Raw genomic sequence first — 23308 nt, 5'->3', positions numbered from 1 at the left:
TTCATAACTTTGTTACCATTACCCTGATGTCAGCCTTTGTGGGATAGTAAGCTCTGTTAAATTGTGATGGTGGTTCAATCAGCACTCCACTTTCAATGTGGGCTGGTATAAGATCTTTCTCAACCCAACTATTCAGAAGCATTCTTAAAGCTCTTTGATTTAAGAAGCACTCTTGTACCAAGTCTGTGACCTTCTGCTCTATCTCAGTTAGAGGTTTCATTGTAAGCTGATCTTTGATGGATGATGGAGTGTGTGATGACAAGTGTGCGCGTAACAATGGCACTTTGATTTCTAAAATTTCCATCCCGTTGCTGACTATAAGGTGTCTAATGTGAATGCATGCTGGACAGCCAAGACGACGAGAGCCAATTGAAACACGTGATTTCTTCTCCACATCTAGACTTGGTGGATTGAATTTTTCCTTGCCTCCACGCAAGCAATTATATGTATGTACCCATGATGATGTATAGGAGAACTGGCCTTTGCTTACTCTAATAACAGCTTTTTCTCTTGTTTTAATGTTGGCTTTAGAGCCATTTCGGGCAGTGTATTCACACTGTGTTTGAAGTGTAAACTGTTGAAGCCACTTTTCCCATTTTTCCTCATTATACGGCATCATGTAACCAGTTGCATTTGGTGTCTTCAATTTGTCTGGGTTTGAAGCATAACATTCCAGGTGGAGACCTGCTAAGTTTAAGCAACACTGAGGAAGTCCCAGTTCTTCGCAACGGTCAACTTTTTTTTTACAGGTGGCATTGCTTCCGTCATGTCTCAGCTGCTGGCGACATGTTGTGATGTTGTTCTGCTTGTCATCACAGCTATTGCACACATCAGCACCAGCTTCTTCATGCTGTTTCATCATTCGGCAATACTCAGTACTTCTCTTATTTCTGTAGCATGATATGCAGCGACCCAAGATTTCTATGTCAGCTGCATTTATAAGGCACACATAATTATAATGTTTTAGCTTACAGTAAATATTTATTCACGTACACACTTCTGAAAACGCTGCATGGTGACATGCACACTATCATGCAATTTTGTTTGCATTGTTTTATATAGCTATGATCTGATCTAGGTAACTAATGTGATAGCTATAGCATGCCTCATTGGATCCATGCCTCATTGGATCCATGCCTCAATAGCTTGTCATTTTTATATTAAGTCAAGCATAACTATTAATTTTTGTACAAAGTGCATGGAATTGAAGCTAGTTTCCTTCCTCTTAGAAAAACTTTCTAGCCAGCTTAAAGCTCTCTAGCTACACCTTTTACATCCACTTAATAGACTTCGGCATTGGCAATCATGAATACAATTAGCTTTGATCAAATAATTCAGAGAACAGCTCACCACGACACCATCAGTGATTCAGTATACGTCCTACGTCTAGCTACAGGGTAGCTTTCGAGGCATGGAATGCACTACTAAACCTACAACAGCTGACTATATGCCAGCTGCAGCACGATGATCGTGTGCACAAATATACGTCAGTACATGATACCTTTACAGCACTCCACAATCGCTTGATCTCCACTCTTGGACTCGAGCTCAGTAGCATTGTTGGCCATATCTCGCGATAGGTACAAACATGTGACAATTACCCGCAACTCAACTCTCTGCACTCGAATAACGCGCCAAATTCATTCTTTGTAATTTTACCGTAAATTTTAGTTTTATGTACAATAACAATACAAACTATTCGTAAAATAAATTACCATAAAAAGTTATAGTGAATAACAATGCACCCATCAAAGTTTTGTCAGTCTAACCCCATGCCAGCAAAGAGGGGGATTTGGTCAACTCTCAAGTCAAAGTAAATTGCTCTGGTGGAAAAAAGTAGTCTGGACATCCACCTCTAGGGCTGGTGGTACAGACTACACTAATCGTACAAATGAATAGACAATTTGTTTGTAAGTGAACACATAGTAAACTGGCTGCTATTTCATAGTGACTACATAGTAAATACATCACCCTATGATGTAACTTTAGTCTAAATCATGGATCATGAATTTTTATCTAATTAAGCCCCTCGTTTACCTAGGTAGGACAAAACTTTGATAGATGAATAACTATTGTTGTTAGTTCATTCCAGTCTTCTTCACCTAGCCACTTCTTAGAAAGACAGCATTCAACTTCCTTGATGATTCAGCAAATTGTCTCTTATGTATTCGCTAGAAATAAGGAGAAAGAAGAGAACTGTAGTATTGCTGACATATGCACTAAATACATACCATCACTGTACAGTATATGGATGAAGCGTGAAAGTCATGTGTCCTTGTCATGATCATCTATAGGGACCTGCCATATTGCAATTTAAATGTTACATACAACGGAAACAACTGTGTTACAGCTTTTACCTTACATAATTCTCAGAGGTTTGAATGTGGTAGCATGACTTCAACATGGTATTCACTAACAGCTATAGTAAAAAGAGAAAGAGCATTTCACTATTTGTGGTGCAACTCACAATATTGTGTCATTTCATTGGAAAGGCTGACACCTTGGGACATCCTTAATATAGTGAGGTGAAAGAATGTATCCATAGTGGTTAGCAAATGTCAGCATCAACCAGCACTCAGCCACCATTACCACTCACTCACCAACCACTACAGACCTCTGACTTACACAAATCAGTAAGTCAAGGACCCACATATTTTGTCATACATTTCTGGACTCAACCCTGTCTCTTGAAGCCACCACTATTTGCACATCACTGCAAATAGGACCATAGGCAAGTGTGTATACCATCACTGACAGAGGTATCCACCAAGTGCTATGTATTTTGGCACTATTTAGCCTTGTTGGTACCGGTTAGTTAGCCCTACATAACAACTGCATGAACAATAGGTATGGAGAAAACTATTTATACTAGCTTGCATTGAACCAGGTCAGCATCACTGACCCAGATAGTAATCCCAGTAAGGCGAGGATCTGAACCAGATTGATTAAAGTACACCATAAACACAAATGCAGTCACATGTACATGCACACATGGACACACCCACACACGGACACACACTCGAGTTGTAATGATATGGTATTTGGGTGTACAAGTTTAAGGAAAAATTAGAAATTTTAATTTCGATTAGGGATCATAGAAAAAAAAGTAAGGAAACAAGGGAGGTCACCTACACCTGCAGATACACTAGTGAACATTTAATTCGAAATCTAGTCTATACCCCAAGACCAAGACTACATTAGGTTCACTAGTGTATCTGCAGGTGTAGGCAACCTCCCTCCCTTGTTTCCTTGCTTTTTTTCTATGATCCCTAATCCCTGACCCCAACACTGCTAAACAAGACAAGGACAGTTGGGAATTTGCTTCCCCAGCTAACACTAGGTACCCATTGATGTTAGAGCTGGGTGAGCTATTTCCCTGGTTGACACCAAGTCCCTGTTATATGGCTGTGTAGACTGGAGAAAGTGAGTAGAGTGGAAGACCAACTGGTTGCTACAAAGTTGTTAAATAACACGCACATTAATAGACCACTAAAAACCTGTAGTCAAACAAAGATCTACTTTTCAAGAACAGCAGAACAATTATGCAACAACTTCCCTGTAAGGGATTTCCAGGGAGACTCATATGGCACACCTTAAATAACAATTTAGAAGTTGGCACAAAGATACCATGTGAACATGAAACACAGAAAATCTTAGCCACACACACATAATGAGAAGGTAGATAAAGTGGGAATAAACCGTAACAGAAACACAACAAACTGACCCTTGTGAAGTGAAAAGCCATAATGAATCCAAGAAATAGCTGAGAGCCAGTAAGAGGTACCTTTATTCTGGTAGTACTCAATAGCCCAACACAAATAGGAGGACAACGAGGCACAATACATTTGGAAAGGTCTATACAAATTAAGGATTTTTAGCAGAGGTACATGTAAGCTGTTTAAGCAGTTAATTTTGACAATGGATTACATGCAGTAACAAAGCTGATCTGATATGGTAGCATAGACCCCTTCCTCTTACAATTTTCACTCTAACTTCAGCTATAAAGTGACAGTGTGGGGCTTTGATCAACAGTTGACAACAGGTGTTGCTAGGATATTACTTGAACACGAGTGCTCATAAATAATAGTTTATGTGTATCCATATCTGCTGCTTGTTTACACATGTTACCGATCTGATGATGATATGCAAAAAAACAAGGCCAACATAGCCAAAGCCAATCGGATTATTGGTACACCTCTACACCTGAGTGGTGCCACAAGGGCTCACAACACTACTGTAGCACTTACTATATGGGCTACTGGTTAAATGCCAGGACAGAAACCAAGTGACAGGCTGCACCAGAGAACTAATCATGTTAGCCAGGAACAAAACTTTTCCTACCTGCTAGTCAACATCAATTTTGTCACACACTTCCTCATTCTGTTTGCTGCTGGCATAATAGTTATGTACATTTCTAATGCCTGACACACAAACATACATACCACGTATGCATGCATGCACATACTATACAATGCAAATTTGTCATACCTACCCAGTTGACCGGGCCACCCATGCACTACTTAGGTGTGTACAAATTATTAACTTCCAGTAGTAGAACTAGTATCCCACAAAAAGGTATACCAACACATGCGTTGTTGAAAACTAGCCATCTACCCAGTGGCGTAGCCAAACCTGGCCTGGGAATTGCCCTGGAATCAGACTAATTTACCTCACCATCAGCCACCCAGAGCAATTATAGACATAGGCTGGATTAAAATTAGCTACTCCATTATTGTGATACAGTAGCTTAACTTACACAATACTAACCATGTTATTTTCGCCGATATTTTTCTTTCCATCTAGTTGATGGACAGAGATGGGGTATCCAAGGGATTTTCCCTATGAGTAACTCAATGAGTGATATCCACAATTACGTTTCTTGACGTAGCGTGCATTATCTGTGATGTCACAAAACAAAATGGCCGTTGTAGTGTGAGGACTTTGTACATGGAGGTATTGGGCGAGATGGTGTTTCCCTATGATAGCATTTATAAATTCGAATAAGGGCGAAGGTGAGACTTATAGTATATAAGGCAATTCAAATAAGCCTATTTGTGTGCGATTTTAAAATTTTTGGTTTGTTTTCCTTGTTGGAGTTCGTTTTGCACTGTCACAGTACGTGTACTACTTCTTACTTTTATTATCTCGTGGTTCCATGTGTAAAAATATACAGACAACATTCATTTCGAATACTGTGCGCCGAAGTCTCTAAAGCCCCAACACTAACACGGCCATTTTGTCAATTATGACATCAAATTTTGTAATTGCAATGTCAGAAAACGTCATTGCGGATATCACTCATTGTGGAGAAATAATAGGAGGCAATAAATAGAAGTGAGATCATGTGATTACAAAAAACCATGCAGCATTGTGACATGGAGTGAAGAACAAGGATTGGTATTAATTCTTCCAGTATAGTGGGATCGACAGTTAAGTTAAACATTTGGATTAACTTGTGTAACTATCAGTGTGGTCAAAACTCAGATCAGACGAAAGATATTTGAAGCAATAGTTGCGTAGATACTACTTAGTGATAGTTAAAATGGCACGGAATACTTGTTCAGTCAACAACTGTTTTCTTTTTTTTTGTTCTAAGCTGACAACTCTAGTGGCAGTGGCAGGGCATAGTCATCACGTGATACAACAATAAAAGTACCTCGTGCTTTAATTCAGGTTTCTTCCTAGTCTGATATGGTATTAAGACACATACAGAGATGTATGCACGGAGTAAGAAGGCCAATAGCTTGCTAGCATTCACTTAGAGTAAGGTTAAATAATAGTTAGACACCAAGACCAAGGGAACTAAGCAATTTAGTAAACCTGATGGCCTGAAGCTGTAGTGTCCCGAGTGCAGTGAGGGCGCTACTAAGGGCCTGAGCGGTTACTAAATCGCTTGGTCGCGGTGTCTAACTTATTTAGATTATGGTTTAAAGTACGTACCTTTATAACCAGAGCATGAGTGTGGGGTGAAAGAGCAATGCAGAACAGTGGAACGGTTTCTTCCTGAAATTCTAACAGCATCTACAAAAATAATTATTCGACCGGTTATCACATGTAATGGCTAGAGCTACAGTAGATATGCCACTTAGTCTACTATTTGTTCAGAATTATTTGCAGAACACAGAGAAGAAGAGTATTACAGTATTATCAAGTACTCCAGTGTGCCTTTTGTGTTATAATTATCATGTACAAAATTGCTTGAGGGCGGGTTACTAAGAGAACATGTGTAGGTGACTAAGTGATTTAGTAAACCTGTAAATGAGTCATACCATTCTAAAGTACACTAATCACCCTGCATACAGTAAAGTATATTATAGTGATGCATACACATTTTTAAAATGCTGTAATGATGTCCATATGAAGATGGGCATGTGTATGTGTGTTGCATGGTTGAATGGCTTGCCAACCCAGTGCCCTGGCATGGCAAAAAGTCCGGCTACACCACTGAATCTACCTAAGTATATAGTTTTGCATCAGTTCATAGGTAATGGTAGCACATAAAATTGTGGGGCATATGCTTCGTGAAGTTGTCAAATCCAGGGCTTACCTGCTCCCTTAGTCTGCCTGTACTTGAGAGGTAGAGTGATATCATGATTCCCAGGATTTGAAATTATCCCTAGGGGGTGCCAAGGTGCCGTTTTAATAAATTGTACAACATTGAACTGCTCTTTTCTTAGCCAGATGGTGAGTTTACCTGAAATATTTAACAAGCAGGCAGGTAATGTGCCTAGTGCCCCTGGGGGTCCCCATAAGGGGATTTGACATCTACATCTTACCCCACCCCTGAGGCTGACAGCAGTAGTTAGCCGAACCAAAAATTATTATATTAGGTAAATAAATCCCCTCTTCAAGGTGGGGACATAGTGGGGTTTTGATAGGCTTATTAGCCCCAGCCCCACCCTACCAGGGGGTGGGGCATGACATTGATAGGAGTATAATTGGCTAAACAAAAGTCACTGTAAGTTAATTACCCTATACAACCCACAAGGTGACAAGCTCACAATCCGTACATCATTATTATTTAATGGGCTTGTAGATGCCAAGGCAAGCTAACTTGCCAGGCTAGGCCGCAGGCCTTTGAAGGTGCCCATAGCTAGATTGCTTCCAAAAAAAATTATCCAAGCGCAGCTTGAAACTGTTGGTGCTGAAATGAGTCAGGTAAGGAGTTCCATAGATTGACTATTCTATTTGTAAAAAAGTTCTGCCTAACAAGTAATCTTGATCTTTCTTTAAAAAGCTTAAGAGAGTGGCCCCTGGTGGTAGCAGTATTTAAAGTAAAAAATGTAGATGGGTCCAAGTCATAATGTTGTTTAAGTATCTTATATGTTTCAATCATATCACCCCTTTGACGTCTGCAATATAGAGAATAGAGATCCAGAATTTCAAGACGGCTTTCATAAGTCAAGTGGGCTAATCCGCGAAGGTGTTTAGTTGCATGTCTCTGAACCTTTTCAAGGGTGTCGATGTCTCTGGCCAAGTACGGACTCCAAGATTGCACACAATATTCCAAATGTGGTCGAACATACATCTTATACAAAAATATAAACATATCAGTAGAGTCAATTCTAAAAGATCTCCTAATAAGCCCAAGAACCTGTGTAGCCTTGACTGCAGCTTTTTGGCAGTGTAGAGATAGCTTGAGATCACTTGTGCACCACACTCCAAGGTCCTTCTCCTCGTTCACTAGTTCTAGGTCAGTAGATACATTTGTAGTGCCATCGTACATGGTGTATGATGCAGGAAGAGAGTTACCAATCTGCATTACTTTGCATTTGGCTGCATTAAATCTAAGCAACCAAACACTTGACCATCGCATTAACTTGTTGTATCATGTTGTAGTTTAAGGCTGTCATGAAAAGATTTAATGACCGAGTATATCTTGGTGTCATCTGCAAACATCTTCAAATTACTCTCAATGAGGTCAGGCACATCGTTGACATACAGTATAAATAACAAGGGACCCAAGACTGAACCTTGAGGTACTCCACTCTGAACTTTAACCCAATCTGACTGAGACCCATTAACCACTACTCTCTGAAAACGATTTGTGAGAAAATTGGATAACCACAGGGACAGGTTTCCACGCACACCGTATGCTTCAAGTTTAGAAATCAATCTACGATGTGGTACAGAGTCAAATGCCTTACTGTAATCCAGGTATACCACATCAACCCCATAACCCTGGTCCACCGCACTTGTCCAGTCTTCAAAGGTTTCCAACAAATTAGTTAAACATGACTTGTTGCACACAAAACCATGTTGCTGATGGTTAAGAATGTTATTTTCTAAAAGAAAGTCAAATAACTCCGTACGAATAATAGATTCTAAAATTTTAACCACAGTAGATGTCAGACTGATTGGTCTGTAGTTGGTAGCCTTAAACTTAGAACCTTTCTTATATATTGGTATTACGTGGGCTTTCTTCCATTCGCAAGGGAGATCTCCACTAGTCAAGGACTGATGGAATAGCATGGTTAAAGGAGTGCAAAGTGTATGGGCACAAGCTTTGAGAACATAAGAATGGATGCTATCTGGACCAGGAGCCTTATTATCTTTCAGAGTACTCAATTTCTCCAATGCAATAGACTCAGATATGTTGAAATCACATATAGATTCTTCATATCTAAAAGGAGGCGCTGGAATATACGATAGATCTTCTTGAGTAAAAGTTGACTCAAAATATCTGTTGAGAACATCAGTAATTTCCTCATCACTGGTAGTGGAAGAGCCATCAGTCTTCTTTAATCCATGAGGCTAAGACCACTACATCTTTAAAGTTAGCCCTATCTATGGCCCTATTCACTCGTGACACACTGGCTGAGGAATAGGCCTACAGTCTTTCGTGATCACTACTGAGGTGCACATACATAGGGTCCGCAATCCGAAAAATCAACTTTTACAAATCGATCCCCCTACCATTGTGGGATGTTCATTGTGGTATCCCATTGCAAGATTCACCATGAAACCGGAGGCACGATTGTTGTCTTCACAGAAATATCGATTTTAGTATTTCGTGATATGCAAATATTATTTTTAAAATTTCGTGCTCCACACAAAGAACAGGATAGAACTTGCTGCTTAGCTAGATATTATCTAGAGTTAATGTAGTTAAAAAGTGCGCACAGTAATAAGCAAATGATTCACTGGGTTCCCGGCACAGGGTCGCTTTCTTTCAAAAATATTGTATAGTTATTTTTGTAGTAGTTTGATTGTATAGATCAGGTTTTTACAGGCTTTGCCTCCTTACCTGTACCCCCAATAATAATAATAATAATAAAAAGCAGAAAACGAAACACAAATTTTCGAATTCAAACTGCCCTACCAGCTAAGACAAGAAAAGCCAACTCTTCCTCATAGTGATGTGATAAGGTTGGATGCATAGTCTGTCTATGCTGTTAGTCTGGATAGAATCTGAGACTTCTCACCATCTGGGTGAAGAACGTCAAAATTTTCGTGCGTTATTTCAAGGGATTCTCTCAATGGTACCAAAGTGTTTTCCAGTACTTCTGATGCCACACTGGTCACTTAATTTTGTTTAGAATGATGATAAATGATAGATCAAAACGTTTGGTAGTAGTAGTAGTTGGTGTTTCTGTGATTTCATATGATGCAGTATACCAGCAGCTCCACCCAGCTCGAATCAAAAATGACAGATTATGTGCTTTTTTCGGTTTGTTTTTGGATGTTTTGCAGCATAATGGTGATGTAGGGTGATCTAGTGAAGATTTGAAGCCGCTGTGGAGCGTAAGAGGTGAAGTCAAATTTGGACGATTTTGCTGCCTCCCTTGATGCATAGCTTAGAACGAGGCGTGGAAGCCATGAATGAAATAATAATTGACAACCGCTGCTACCAAACGTTCAGGGACATCTTTTGCCATAGTCTTAGTTTATAATTGATGATTGTTGTGGCTGCAGAGGCGCTGGAATTGGCTAGAAAGCGCGACCCAATTCTTTGATGCTGCAGAAAATTTTGACGCTCGTCACCCAGATGGTGAGAAGTCTCAGATCTTTTCCAAACTAACAGCATAGACAGACTATGCACCCAACCGTATCGAAACACTATGAGGAATCTTGCCCTGGGTGGTAGGGCAATTTGAATTCGAAACGTCGTATCTCTTTGTCTGTGTTTTCAAAGAAAGCAACCCTGTGCCGGGCACCCAGCGAGTCATTTACTTATTTCTGAGAGTACTTTTCAACTACAACAACTTTGGATATCATTTGGCTAAGTAGCAAGTTTCATCCGGTCCTATGTGTGGAGCACGAAATTTTAAAAATAAAGTTTGCATCTTGCGAAATACTGAAAACAATATTTCTGTGAAGACAACAATCGTGCCTCCGGTTTCATGGTGGATCAAGCAATGGGATACTACAATGAACATCCCACAATGGTAGGGGGCAACGTTGAAACCGGGTCACTACTGCTGACCCGGATGACCCACTGACCCGGATTAATTAAAGCCGAGACGCGTTTCGGCTAGTCTCGAGTGAGCGAACGAGTCTACATTTTGAGCGTTCGATTCGTGTTGAGTAAATATTGCAACTTCAGCCTAGCTGTAGGTTGAAGACCAAAAAAAAACTACACTTACTAACAAATGAGCGTGGCTCAGCGTATGTTGGTAATGCGATAAGTGGGCGTGGCTCACGAAAGAGCTACGCGATAGCGTTTATAAGTTCCACGTCGTCAAACGAACAATTTCGTTTCTCACGTGATCCAATCCGGGTCAGACCCGGAGAAAATGTGACCCGGATGACCCAACCCGGTTTCAACGCTGGTAGGGGGATTGATTTGTAGAAGTTGATTTTTCGGATTGCGGACCCTAACATACACGAGTGAAACTACATACCTTCCATAGTGAAACAGCGAAAATTGCCACCTGTTCAATAGCACTAATAGTCCAACAACCACCTGAGGTCACCACTATGGTCACAAGGAAGGGTTAATACCCGACTTTGGTACGCGGAGAAACACGGGTGACCATAATACCTAATTATTCGCAGGTGCGGAGTTTTCGCTCCTTTTACAAAAGCCTTAAGGTTACGGAATAGTTTAAAATGCGTGGGCGGAACAAATTACAAAACCTGCTTTAAACCAAGCAGGGATAAATAATTTCAACAACTGTGTTGTGTTAGCAATACAACTAATTGTGCTTGTTTGTTTTTACTACAGAACAACGACTGTTCTTGGGTGTGTGGTCTACAATAGAGCGATGGTTTATAAAAACGCGCCGCCAAAAACCAGACTAACAGATTACTGAATCCTTATAATTTCAACACAAGTGACTAAACAACTAAAATATCTAGGTCCTGTGGAAGCGATTTTTAAAGTTACTGGTAGTATAGATGTTTTATTGAACTTTTAGTAGTTTTTTCGGGTGAAACAAGCTCTTTGAAGGCTTGTATCCGAGTCACTGGGGAGAAACGCGCCAAAAACGCTTCCACAGGACCTAACAAATTTAATATACAGTATCACTATACCCCAGAAAAGCCAATAGAGCCTACAACTTTTGCTGTATTTGGCGGCGGAAAAACATGGTAGTGACAGCTGGAGCTGAGCGATGTACGGCTGGCTTACTTGTGTTACTACAACAAATTGTAGTGATCCACCTACACTGTAGCTACATAAAAACGTTAAATATGAAGGGCTTCACCTTCATTTAAAACTTTTCACGCTGCTAGACTGGTTTTATGGGCTTCTCAAAAAGTATCGATAGGCATTCAAAATTTTGAATGATTGCCCGTGACTATACCGTAACCTTAATCTTATGCTTCACGGATGCGGCAGGTCAGTGTTTTAGCAAACTCGGAAGAAAAAAAAGAGTAAACCACGTGGTTTCTTAATAGTGAAGTAGTCTCGTGACCAGCAGGGCTCGCGCTAATGTGCAAACACCGTCTGGTGACAATGCTCGGGTTTCTTGGGCCCGGAAGTGCTATCCAGCCAAAATATTGGCTGCCCAATCAGAATTGAGGAGTTGCATAATCACTTAAAAACAGTGAGAAACCGGCATTCAAAAATGACTAGGAATAAAGCAAAACTCACTAAAGGGCGATTTTCTAGACGCGATCTCTTATTAGTAGCTAGAGGTAGGCGTTCCAGCCCGATTTTTAAATTTTGGAAAAATGGGCTTTTATATGATAGAGTATTGATTGCTGATCTCAGAAATATATAGTTTGTTGGGTTGGAATTAGCTACTTTGTCATGCACAGTGCTTAAAAACTGAAAAGGGTACATCAGTTTTTTCTCCGGGGCTCCCCATACATTTTAAAGGGGAAAATGGCACAATTGAATCAGGAAGCCATCTAACAATCTAGACTATCTTGAAACTGCAGTTGCTTCTACCTGCAAGTTTATACATGTAATGAGAGTAACTTCAGATCATATTGGATCTCAGCGATCTTTGTATCTTGTGATGAACAAATATGTTTCACCTACTGCACACTTCTCAATGCAATGGTGTATACCCATAGGCAAGTGGCTATCTCAAGTAAGTAAAAACATAAAGTTAACAACTTATAAAGGTAAACAATTGCAACTAAAGTGGAGGTGCCACAATGATGCAGCAATACCTAAGGTAGAGTTGTGATTTCAATTATGGCATTGTTATGCCGACTTTGAAGTGGTTTATACTTTTGAGCTGATGGCACAGCCACCAGAAAATTACTCTGGAGCTGAAAATTGCTAACTCGAGTGATGTAACTACGCACTTTAAAGTAAGCACCAGTGACTACCTTCCACCCGACAGTACGTTTTTAAAGTTTTAAAGTAATCTACATACATTGCATGGCTTGAAAAGATTACAAAACATCACAAAACTTACTTATATGTAACGCGAATGATAAAACTAAGATTTTCATGATGATTAGTGTGTGGACAAACCCCACAGCGATTTTCATCCTCATTGGAGCTCGGACTACTGAGCAATCCCAAGTTAAACACGAGTTGTTATTTTGTGCCAGAGTTCTATTGGGGAATATACAGATAATTTTTTTATTTAAAAATCTTGGATACTGGAATGCCTAGTAGAGGATAGCTAGTGTTTCATTACTGGTGAAGCGTCGAGTCACCACTCTTTGGTTTTATATGAAGTGAGATCGGAAGATACAACTTAACAACAGACCTCTTGAACAACCTAAGCAAATACTTCTAATAAAACGGCTTTACTTAGTTTGCTTTTTCATGAACTTCCAATACATTCATGCGGTTATGCAACTCCTTGATTCTGATTGGCCAGTCAATATTTTGGCTGAATATAGCACTTCCGGGGCCCAATAAACACGAGCATTGTCACCAGATGGTGTTTGCGCATTAGTGCGAGCCCGGCTGGGCACGAGACTAATAGTGAAGTGGATTGGCTATATATAATAGGTTGTGATAAAAGCACCAAATTTGGCACAGAGGTAGATGATCACCTTACAAACAAATCTGGATATTGGGCCAATGCAGACCACTCCCCCTTTGATAGGCCCTGCCCATTCATCCGCACTAACAAAATACTACACAACACTGAAACAAAGAAAATGACAAACTGAACATGAACTCTACCATATGAGTCGATATGACATAAAACTACACTTTTTTATCAGCTGCAGGACCCTCCAGGGGTAGCTATAATGCTGATGTGCAGTACAATTACAATCAAATACATATTACATGACTAGTGCTAATTTTTGTTTAAATGATTCTACACAGTTAGTTTCAATCATAGTATCATCACGTATTCCATTCGGGTACTAATTTACATATTAAATTTTTGCTATAGCAGACATGGACAAAATGCACTCTGTGCATGTGTAGTATTTCTACCGAGAACACTGTTGCGATGGTATAACTTTACAGTATGAATGACTATACATTATTAGACTCTCATCAGTTGTGAACTCATTTGATGTAAGTAACCATAATATATCCTGTATTATGTATACATGTACTGTACATATAGTCAAGGTACACTTCACAGTAGTGCGTTAGACTATAAGAAAACCATTGTGCGTATGTATATGTATTTAGTGATAAACATAGATACCTGGTAAATAAGGCCATTGGAAGCCCCACCCATACATTTTTAGATATACCACTAAAACCATGAAAAAGCAATACAAAAATATGGTTAACCTAATTGTCTTATTACATACATGAATTCTATAGAAATTTTGTATCCGGCCGGGATAAAATCTTAACGAATGAATATCCGAACGAATTGAATATTTGTTGCAGCCCTACAACTAATAATGATTCCGCTGAATGCTTTATTATAGTAGTTAGGTGACTGCATCTCGATCTCTTGACTCCCAGTATTGATTCATGATCATGCAGTACTCCATTTTTACATAATCTTTAGCACAAATCCTACTAAATCAAGGCTAAGTATGTTGGCTAATGGAATAATAGTTGCTTTACTTTAGTAACTGGACATTGGGGCACTGCCCCTCCACTCTTCTTCAAAGTAAGGGGGGGGGGGGCAGCAGTTGCCCTCTCTGCCTCCCTTATTTCTCCACTCCTGGCCTTTCTGGTGTATTACTGTATGTATATCGTGAAGTTTAAAGTTGTTAATCATCTTTCTGGTGTTATGTACTTTGCAGGTTCTGGGTCACTAGTAGTCATGGCAGTGTCTGAATCTCACTATTGACCAAATAATATGGAGGTGAGTTTACCTCCACATTGAATTTTTACTAGTGCCATACCATGACACACAATAGGTTGGTAAAGCTAAAGAACTTGTCCAAGATGCCATAGCAGCTAGAATATTCAATGATATGGTAAGTATTGAAACAAACCATTAAAATTAATGTATTACTATTTGTGCAGTGAATCTTAACTGGCACCTAAGCTTAATTAGCTAGCACTTTAGGATTATGATTTTTGGGTCTATTACAATTTATTGTCCACTGAATAATTTAAAGTTGGCCGGTTTCAATTGCATGTAACTTTTCATAAAGTAAGGTTCCACTGTGTGTAACAAGTGTTGCTGTGCTACCTTGTTTTGTGGCTATTTCATGTTAGAATAATTTTACTTCATGTCTTGAGGTATAATAAAGTTATAAAGCCTGCAGTGGGGTTACTAACTATTTAGTGCAGCACCTAAGACCCTCTAATTGAGATAATTGTTCACTTTTTGATAAAAACACCAAATTTCGTATGGGGTTTGTAGTATGTGTACTAAGTGATTTTAGAAGGGGAAGCATGTAAAAAGTCCTTTGGGAACCCTATACTTTGGAACTTGACAACAAATTAAAACTATCTGTTTACATGGAAAACAATCAAGTTTAAAAGCTGGATCTAGCATTAGACCAGTACAAAGCCTGTAGCTGCAACATGATGGCCCATTAAAATTCCACATGAAACAAATAGTTGTCTCAGCCTGGCAGTAACAAAATAACTGAAAATGCTATTTTCAAGGGGTTTTATCGAAGTTCTACATTTCCAATGCATGCAGTTCTGTAGTATCGTGTACAAGGATCATCCTGATGTGTATCATTTCTTTATTGAAGGTGTATAACAAAAGTTATCGAATGAAGTTTTAATTGGTTACAGGTGGACATAAAATCATTGGAATATCAGAGTATATACCAAACAAAAAGGTATATCTACAATACTAAATATATTTGGCCAACATTGCAAGGATAATTGCTTGATTTATGCATATACAGAGGGATTTCATTAATTCTATGCCCACCTGTAACCAATTAAAACTTCATCATTCAAATACTTTTGTTATAAACCTTCGACAAGAAATGATATGCATCCGGATGATCCTTGTACATGATACTGCAGAACTGTGTGCATTGGAAATGCAAAACTTTAATAAAACCTCTTGAAAATAGCATTTTCAGTCATTTTGCTTTCTGCCAGGCTGGGAAAACAGTTTGGCATTTTAATGGGCTATCATGTCGCAGCTGCAGGCTTTGTACTAATATTAGATCCAGCCTATAAACTTAATTATTTATTACTGCAAACCTAATTTTCATATAAATGTTATCTTTCTATTATAATGTACTAGTAAACTTAACATGTATTATACAATGTTTTTGTAGTAAGTGATGTTGTCATTCTCTGTAGGATATTCGGAAAGATTTTGTTCAGGATATCTGGATAGTAAAATTGTTATATATAATTATCCGTTTCAGCCCTACTGTACACCATGAAAAGGTTGTGTTGGTGTTCTAGAAGGCATATTACTAACTAGCATAATCATCATTATGACTTGTTACAAAGTGTAATAAAGCATTAACCCTGAACAACTGAAAATCTGTGCACTCTGACATTATATCATTGCACTATAGTGAGCCAATTATCCATGTATGTCATACTCTATACTTTGGGCACAACTAGTTATTTTTCTTATGACTGGGTGTGCAGTCTTGGATGGGATAATAATATACTAGTGTAAAAGTAATTTAAAAAATTAAAACACGGAAATAGAGATCGCTGAAAAGTAAAGAAACAAGAGTCAAACAAGCCAGCATGTTAAACACACAGAGATCTCTATTTGGACTCAAATAAACATTTATACAGAAGCATTCTCAGTACTTATCTGCCCCTGATTCAGTTATGGAGAAACTACTGTTTTTTACCATAGTTTCTACCATATCCATTGAGTCCAAATAGAGATCTCTCCATGTTTAACATGCTGGCTTGTTTGACTCTTGTTTCTTTACTTTTTTCAACAATCTCTATTCCCATGTTTTAAATTTTAAAACTACTTTTACACTAGTTTGTTTACTTTTATAAAATCCATTTATGGATAGCTAACATGCATGATAATAAGATGTGCTGGTGGTGCTTGATACTAAACATGTATATCAAAGTCAGTCATGTACAGTAGCTGTTAAGTAGCTATAGTCAGTTAATATTATCAGAGTTAGCAAACACCAGTGTATTGTTTCCTTACTATTGAATGTGCCTTGTACTATATAGCTCTGACATATCCAACTATAGGCAGTGTACAGCATGCTGTGGTCAGTAATAATATGGCTTCAGATTTATCATATAGGCAATCATACTTGTGCAGTTATGTGATCACAGTAAGTCAAGTACACAGTGGTACACAACAACATTGTTGCTCTGGTATGAACTTAATATACTGTGGTTAAACACAGGTAATGATATAGGGTTTCCAAATGAATGTGTTAACATGAATAGATTGGATACTTATTAACACATTGGTTATACCCTTGTGCAGAGACTAAGTCACACTGTTAATACAGAAGTGGTCATAACACACCAACACAGGTGTGATATTGCTGTTCATACTGGCACACCTTTACAAGGGTAGTATGCACACCACATCAATCACACTGATAATATATAGTGTGACAAGGAATGTGCAACTGATAAAAAAACACTTATGTATTTAGGAGTGGGAGGCTTGTCATGACATGCTATTATCAAAGTCAACCACTTATCTCAGTATTAGTATATGTAATAGGATGGATGGCTGTGGTATTCGGGATTAATAGTGTGAGCATTGTAAACAGGAAGGAGTAAAATAGTGCGAGGCGAAGCCGAGCACTATTTCCTTCCTGTTTACAATGCGAGAACTATTAATCCCGAATACCACAGCCATCCGTCCTATTGCAAATTAATCTGACAACCATAGCAACTGTTGCTAAGCAACAGAAACTCAAAAAATAACTACTGCAAAAGACCAATCACGCTTAGCAGCTACGGTCTCAAAATGAGTTTTCCTTAGCAACCATTGCTAAGCAACCATATTGTGTTATACCTTGGGGCATCTATCACTATGGTAACAATAGTTGTCACCTCGGACATTTACTTCTAATAGAAACACACCACACTATTCTAGCCAATCAAATTAGTATTATAAATTTTTGTCAAGGGACCTTGACAAACAAGTGTAATACTAATTCTATTGGCTAATCGCTTGACGTATATCAATATAATATGTCAAGCTGCTATTGAGAGTATTATACAGTAACACATTCAGTTGTTGGATTATTTGTGAAATGCTGCATCAACTACAGTTTCATAATTGGTGTTAAAATGCTGGAATGTCAACAATCTACAAACAGTACGCAATACTATGTCAGTAAGTAACTTACTTACTTTAAAATCTCTACTTAAACATTGTTTTCAAAATGTATTTAAAACCTATATCACCAAGCATGGAGTTTGATTGTGGGTTTTAATTTCACTCAACTAAGACTTACACGTTCTATCTACTGGCATTAGTACACAGTATTAGTAGTTTTTTACATTCTGATGTCTGATAACATATAATTGAATGTATTTTATTTAGCTATGAGCTAATGGAAATTAATATTGTTGATACGAACATACCAGCTTTGTGCATCGATCTGAATTGTCTGTGTGAGTCTTAATTAATTAATTAACAAACTAGCTCATTTTGGCTTAATTAGCACAGAATGAGCTAGTTTGTTGTCATGGTTATATTTTAATAACACATAGTGTGGAAGGATCAAGTGCCAAGGTGTACTGCATTTTCCATACAGTACCAATTAGTCACATACTGTATTTAATGCATAAAGCACCACTGCATGTGTGTACAAAAAAAGCACAAGGGGTATCAATAGCAGATCAAAGATGGGGCATTTGGGGCAAATTCCCCACCCTCCCCCACTGACCTTGTGGAGTAGCTAGCCATATTTCTAGTAAATACTAAGGCAAAGATCAGTTTATAAACCTCATGAAAATATGCATATTTTACTAGCATTTATTACAAACTAGCATTGGTACCTGCCCTATGTGCAGGACCATCTCCACATTAAACATTTTAATGCCACGAAGAGGGACTAAGCATTAAACACCAGCACTGCTAATGTAGCTATGTAGGGTACATGGTGATGTCCCATTTTTTAAAGAGCATGAGGTTTTCTTATGTCATTAATGATGCAAAACACTAAAGTTTATTGTTTGTGGTTTTGACAGGAATGTAGTTTAATTATTCAGTGCATCTTCCCTACCAGTGACTTCAACGTGCTGTATAGAACAAACGGAACCTTTGCTGCTTTACATGAGAACTAATGTAACAATAATATATATATTGGGAACCAAGCATAAATATTAGTGTCCTATATTTGCTGTGTAGCATGTATGTCGATAGTGCTTTAAAGTACATGATCCTTATGCAGTACATAATAATTTATAGTGAAGCATGCATGCAAGGCTAGCTAATTAGTTAAACTGCATGTGAGCTAAGGCAATTGTATACAGTATACCCTACATTACATACAGGTTGTGTACACACGGTACAGTTTCAGTTTCTACATTTTGATGTTTACCTTACCGACTGTCACAAAGAGAAATGAACTTGAGCATAATTTAAAGTCAACACAATTTGCAGTTATAGTTACTGCATGGCAAGCAAAAGTTCAGAACTTGTCCTATGCACTTTCAGTTCTGATGTTGCAGTGACACATATACCTCTTGCCATACAAAAACCCAGTTTTGAAACACCTGCAGTGTAATTGACCAATAAGGTAATGTATGAATCTTTAGAGTGAAAGCATGTAAGCAGGATAGTGAAACAGTTGTGCCAGGTCAGATGCAGTTCCTTGGTGTAAACTATGGATCTGCATGGTTCCAGTATTATCATTTTTCAGATGCACAGTAGTATTTGTTCAATCATGCAAGCTGCCTATTACTACAGCAGTATTGAGGTAAGTCTGAACAAACAGTTTTTCATGTCAGTGCACACCTATGTGCTTAAAACAAAGATGTAGATATTCTGGATACTGGTGAAAGAAGCTTTTACCTACTCTAATACAACACACTGAACCAACACACAGATGGACAAATATGTTGGCAATTTGTCTGCTCTGTCCCAAAAGTGCTATAAGAGTCCCTATTATGTGAGGTAATTCAACTGATCATAAGAGTTTGTAGATGAAGACTTGCATGGAACAGATAGAGCAAAAAGGTGCATCAAAAAGGTCCCAAAAGTGAAAAAAAAAGCTATGATCTAGGAGGGGATTGAACCCTGGCTGGTTATAATAACTTGGGGTTAAGGGAGGTGCACAAATCGCCACAGTTGTTTATCAGTGGTTTTGACAGGAATGTAGCTCAACTTTTCAGTGATCCTTCCCTACACCAGTGCCTTCATCGCCCTATAAAGAGCGAACAAAAGCACGTATTGATTTGCTACAACACTCGAGTTGCCAGATGATGGGCATTTAATTTCGCTAAAGTCCCGCCTCGATACGTGCTTTGCATGCCAAGATATGATGAGCTAAAAGTCGTGTTTTAAAAAGGTGTTCACAAAAAGGTACTGAGTAGAAAGAAAAAAATCTGTCAACACGTGGATTTGAACCCACTGACCTCTTACACGCTAGTCAGGCGTTCTACCACTTGAACAGTATGTGCTGTGGTTTTCAAAGGAATGTTGCTCAAGTTTTCTCTACACCTTGGCCTTCTACGCGCTGTAGAGACCGAACGGAAGCACGCGTGAACTCGTGATAACAATCTTAGAGTAGGCGGATCGAGGCGGATGATGAGCGCTTCATTATCAGCACAGACTATGTCGATTCGCGCCAAGTCTGGTGAGTAAGCAGCGTGACCGTCAGACAGACAGCTTTATATACATAGATTCACCAGAAACCAAAGCGAACCAAAGTCAAACTACATATAACTGTGAAATTGTCACCCAGCACCTTCGTGCGTACTGAGCGCCTCTAAAAATAATTATGTTGCTGTTATTTAGACTTTCAGAGCCTTTTAAACAGCTTTTTAAAGACTTTACAACCATCTGCAAAGGCCAAAATGGCAAAAATCAACAGTGCATATATACTACTAAGAGGTGATTATTTGCTGCTTCAAAAATGTGGCAACTAACAAGAGAATCTGGCTCTCCCCAACCACGTCCTACCAACTTAGCCTGTTTGTGCCCCTCCCCTTGCCAGTTCCTGGATCCGCCCCTGAGTATGTCGAGAGACTAATACAGCACACTTGCAATGCACACATTACACAGAAGTTTAGCTACACACTGTACACACTCAGAAATTTGGTGCTATAGATACTATATTGGCTTGCTATTATAACATCTGTTCAGCAAAATGTCCTATATTATTTCTATGCATAATGAATCTGTCAGTATGGCTACACAATAAATTCACACCTTTTAAAATTCCACTCTCTGAGCTGCTACAAACAGCACAGCTTTATAGTCTGATACAGTTGGATTCTGTATTTGATTCATTGGTGCAGGATCGCATTCAGCTACAAGAACTACCATCCCAGCATCAGCTAAAGCTTCTTTCACCTGCTCCAATGTGAGATAAAGACAAGACCACCTCTTTTTACCAACCATGTAGAATGTTTGTCGCTCCACAACAAACATGGTAAGAAAGCCACCAGGTTTTAAAAGGGTCACAAGCTTTTTCACAGCTGCCTTGTATTCAAGGTATGTGCTACAGGCTACTTCCAGACAAAGACTTGTTGAAATTATTTCAAAAGGATCTGGTTTGATTGATAATGGATAATCTTGGAGAATATCACAACCTATGATAGCAGTGATGTGTTGACGCAGAAAATTTTCCCTATCCTGCCAGGCAGCATCTCCTGTGATGTTCTCAAGTTCATTAACTGCAAATTTGAAATGATCACTCCAATCGTGTGCTCCGTCTTTCTCAAATTTCCACAGCTCAACCTCCTTACGTTCGCCTTCAGTGTGAGCAGAGAATATTATCTCATTGACATGTGGTACAGCACTGATCAGTCCTGCTATTGATGGGCCTCCACCAAACTCAAGTAGTCTGGCAGTGCTATTATTCCATTTGGAGTTATACTTCTTGTAGAATTGGATAACTTGCTTTAGGTGAAATAGCGCAAACCCTTTTTCTTCCTGGCTTCCGTCAGAAGCGCTGTAGAAAATCGTAAGGTACTCTCTCTCATCAAATTCAGTCAAGTAAGACATCTGGAGTGTGCTCGTGTTTTAGTAACTGAACTAAAGCATTTTAAGGCCAAATAAGGCTAATGAAACTAGCAGTTTCGCGTCATCGTCCGCATACTTTTGATACACCCGCATGGAATTTCATTATGAGTGATATCCGCAATTACGTTTCTTGACGTAGCGTGCATTGGAGTAAAGTATCAATTATCGGACAATATGATGTTCGGACAGCTGCCATTCACTTCCTGGGAATCCTGCAGCTTTGGTTATTGTACCAAAAGGTAGGCTACAATAAGCAATAATTATCCTCCAATAATCAGCTTTGCATGATTAAAAGTTTAAGAGTTACAGCCAATAGTATGCTTAGTCCGATAAAATCTATATGCTCGGATAAAACTATCAGTTGTCGGACTTAGATTTTTACTACCAGTAAACAATGTCCAATTTATTTCAAATTTGTATGCAATATACCTGTACTCATTAGCTATTAATGGCCAAAAAGTGGTTTCGTTATCTTTAGCATAGAGGGAGTACGAGCCCCCCAATTTTTAGCGGTATTGTCGGACGCCCTCCGCTTTAATTTAGCCATGCCCACCAACAGAGTTCATGCTTTTTGCAACAAATGCACCAGTGCTAAACCACAGAAGAAGGTAAATAAATATCTTTCAAGAGTAGAGGTGTGTTTTAAAGTTGATATTCAGGATATTTCTATTGGAACGCAGTATTTTTGGTTCCTAAATGAAGGAGATGCACGCTAGGTGGAAAAATGAAATTACGAGGCACAACTTTCTGACCAACCACATTTGTTAGTCTTGGTGCCTCAATCGTGAATACCACCTAGAAATGAAAAGATATTCCATTTTCTACCTTCTATGGATGCACAAAGCAACATTTTCGTCCTTTTTGTTTCACCCATATAAGGTAGAGAAAGAAAAGCCTTTCAATTTTCGTGACAGTATTTGTGATAGGACACCAAGACTAGCATATGTAGGTGGTCAGAAGGTGGTTTTGCATAACTTCATTTTTCCACCTTGAGCGCATCTCCTTCATTTAGGCATAGATATTCTACTCACCGGGATATGAAACGCCGTATACTCCCCATACATTAAAACGGCCCATCCGCACCTCTAGTAAATTGGTGTTAAACAGTAGTGACTTTCTTGAAGTCTTGAAATAAAGCGAAAATCAAGTCTCCAAAAGTTGAATCCTTGTTGTTTAGACAATTATTCACTGTAAGCCTAATTGTGGGAGGCAGCAGCGACTATTGAAGAAGGTTGAGTAAATTGGTGATCCAACACTCTGCGAACCGTAAGTCTCAAACGCCTTCACGAATCAAGGCCAATTTTATGTGGCAAAGATAAGCCAGTGCGTCTAATCGAACCGGCATGTCTTCAACTGAATTGTCTCTACCATTGTCGTTTTATTAGTCTTTGCGGTCGACATCC

The 23308-nt window shown here is 38.8% G+C and overlaps 1 protein-coding gene and 2 long non-coding RNA genes across 6 annotated transcripts; 1 reads left to right on the top strand and 2 right to left on the bottom strand.

The window, feature by feature from the left end:
- Window positions 1-1345: 1345 nt before the first annotated feature.
- Window positions 1346-10963, bottom strand: LOC136266684 (uncharacterized). 3 transcript variants are annotated; one of them, XR_010706226.1, is made up of 4 exons: window positions 10845-10952; window positions 5941-6021; window positions 2232-2419; window positions 1346-2171 (listed from the first exon to the last, which is right to left on the bottom strand). It is a non-coding gene; the product is annotated as an uncharacterized lncRNA (long non-coding RNA). The 3 variants fall into 3 exon arrangements; XR_010706225.1 differs by lacking the exon at window positions 5941-6021 and having other exon boundaries at window positions 1484-2171; window positions 10845-10963; XR_010706227.1 differs by lacking the exons at window positions 5941-6021; window positions 10845-10952 and adding an exon at window positions 3288-4749 and having other exon boundaries at window positions 1490-2171; window positions 2232-2339.
- LOC136266685 (uncharacterized) lies at window positions 4907-16311 on the top strand. Of its 2 annotated transcripts, XR_010706228.1 has the most exons (5): window positions 4907-5012; window positions 13758-13885; window positions 14578-14639; window positions 14695-14754; window positions 16055-16311. It is a non-coding gene; the product is annotated as an uncharacterized lncRNA (long non-coding RNA). The 2 variants fall into 2 exon arrangements; XR_010706229.1 differs by lacking the exon at window positions 13758-13885.
- Window positions 16312-20988: 4677 nt separating this feature from the next.
- On the bottom strand, window positions 20989-21982 carry LOC136265984 (indolethylamine N-methyltransferase-like). The gene has a single exon (XM_066060930.1). It carries the CDS (start codon window positions 21885-21887, stop codon window positions 21093-21095), a length of 795 nt encoding a protein of 264 aa, XP_065917002.1. The 5' UTR covers window positions 21888-21982; the 3' UTR covers window positions 20989-21092.
- Between the last annotated feature and the right edge of the window lie 1326 nt (window positions 21983-23308).

This window comes from Dysidea avara, chromosome 9 (genome assembly GCF_963678975.1).
Source record: "Dysidea avara chromosome 9, odDysAvar1.4, whole genome shotgun sequence".
Classification (NCBI taxonomy): domain Eukaryota; kingdom Metazoa; phylum Porifera; class Demospongiae; order Dictyoceratida; family Dysideidae; genus Dysidea; species Dysidea avara.
The sequence above is the reverse complement of the archived record's forward strand: the minus strand, read 5'-3'. Positions and strand labels throughout refer to the sequence as shown.

What these genes read in the sequence shown, in the direction of transcription:
- LOC136265984 (XM_066060930.1), bottom strand. Translation starts at nt 21,887, where the DNA reads ATGTCTTACTTGACTGAATTTGATGAGAGAGAGTACCTTACGATTTTC.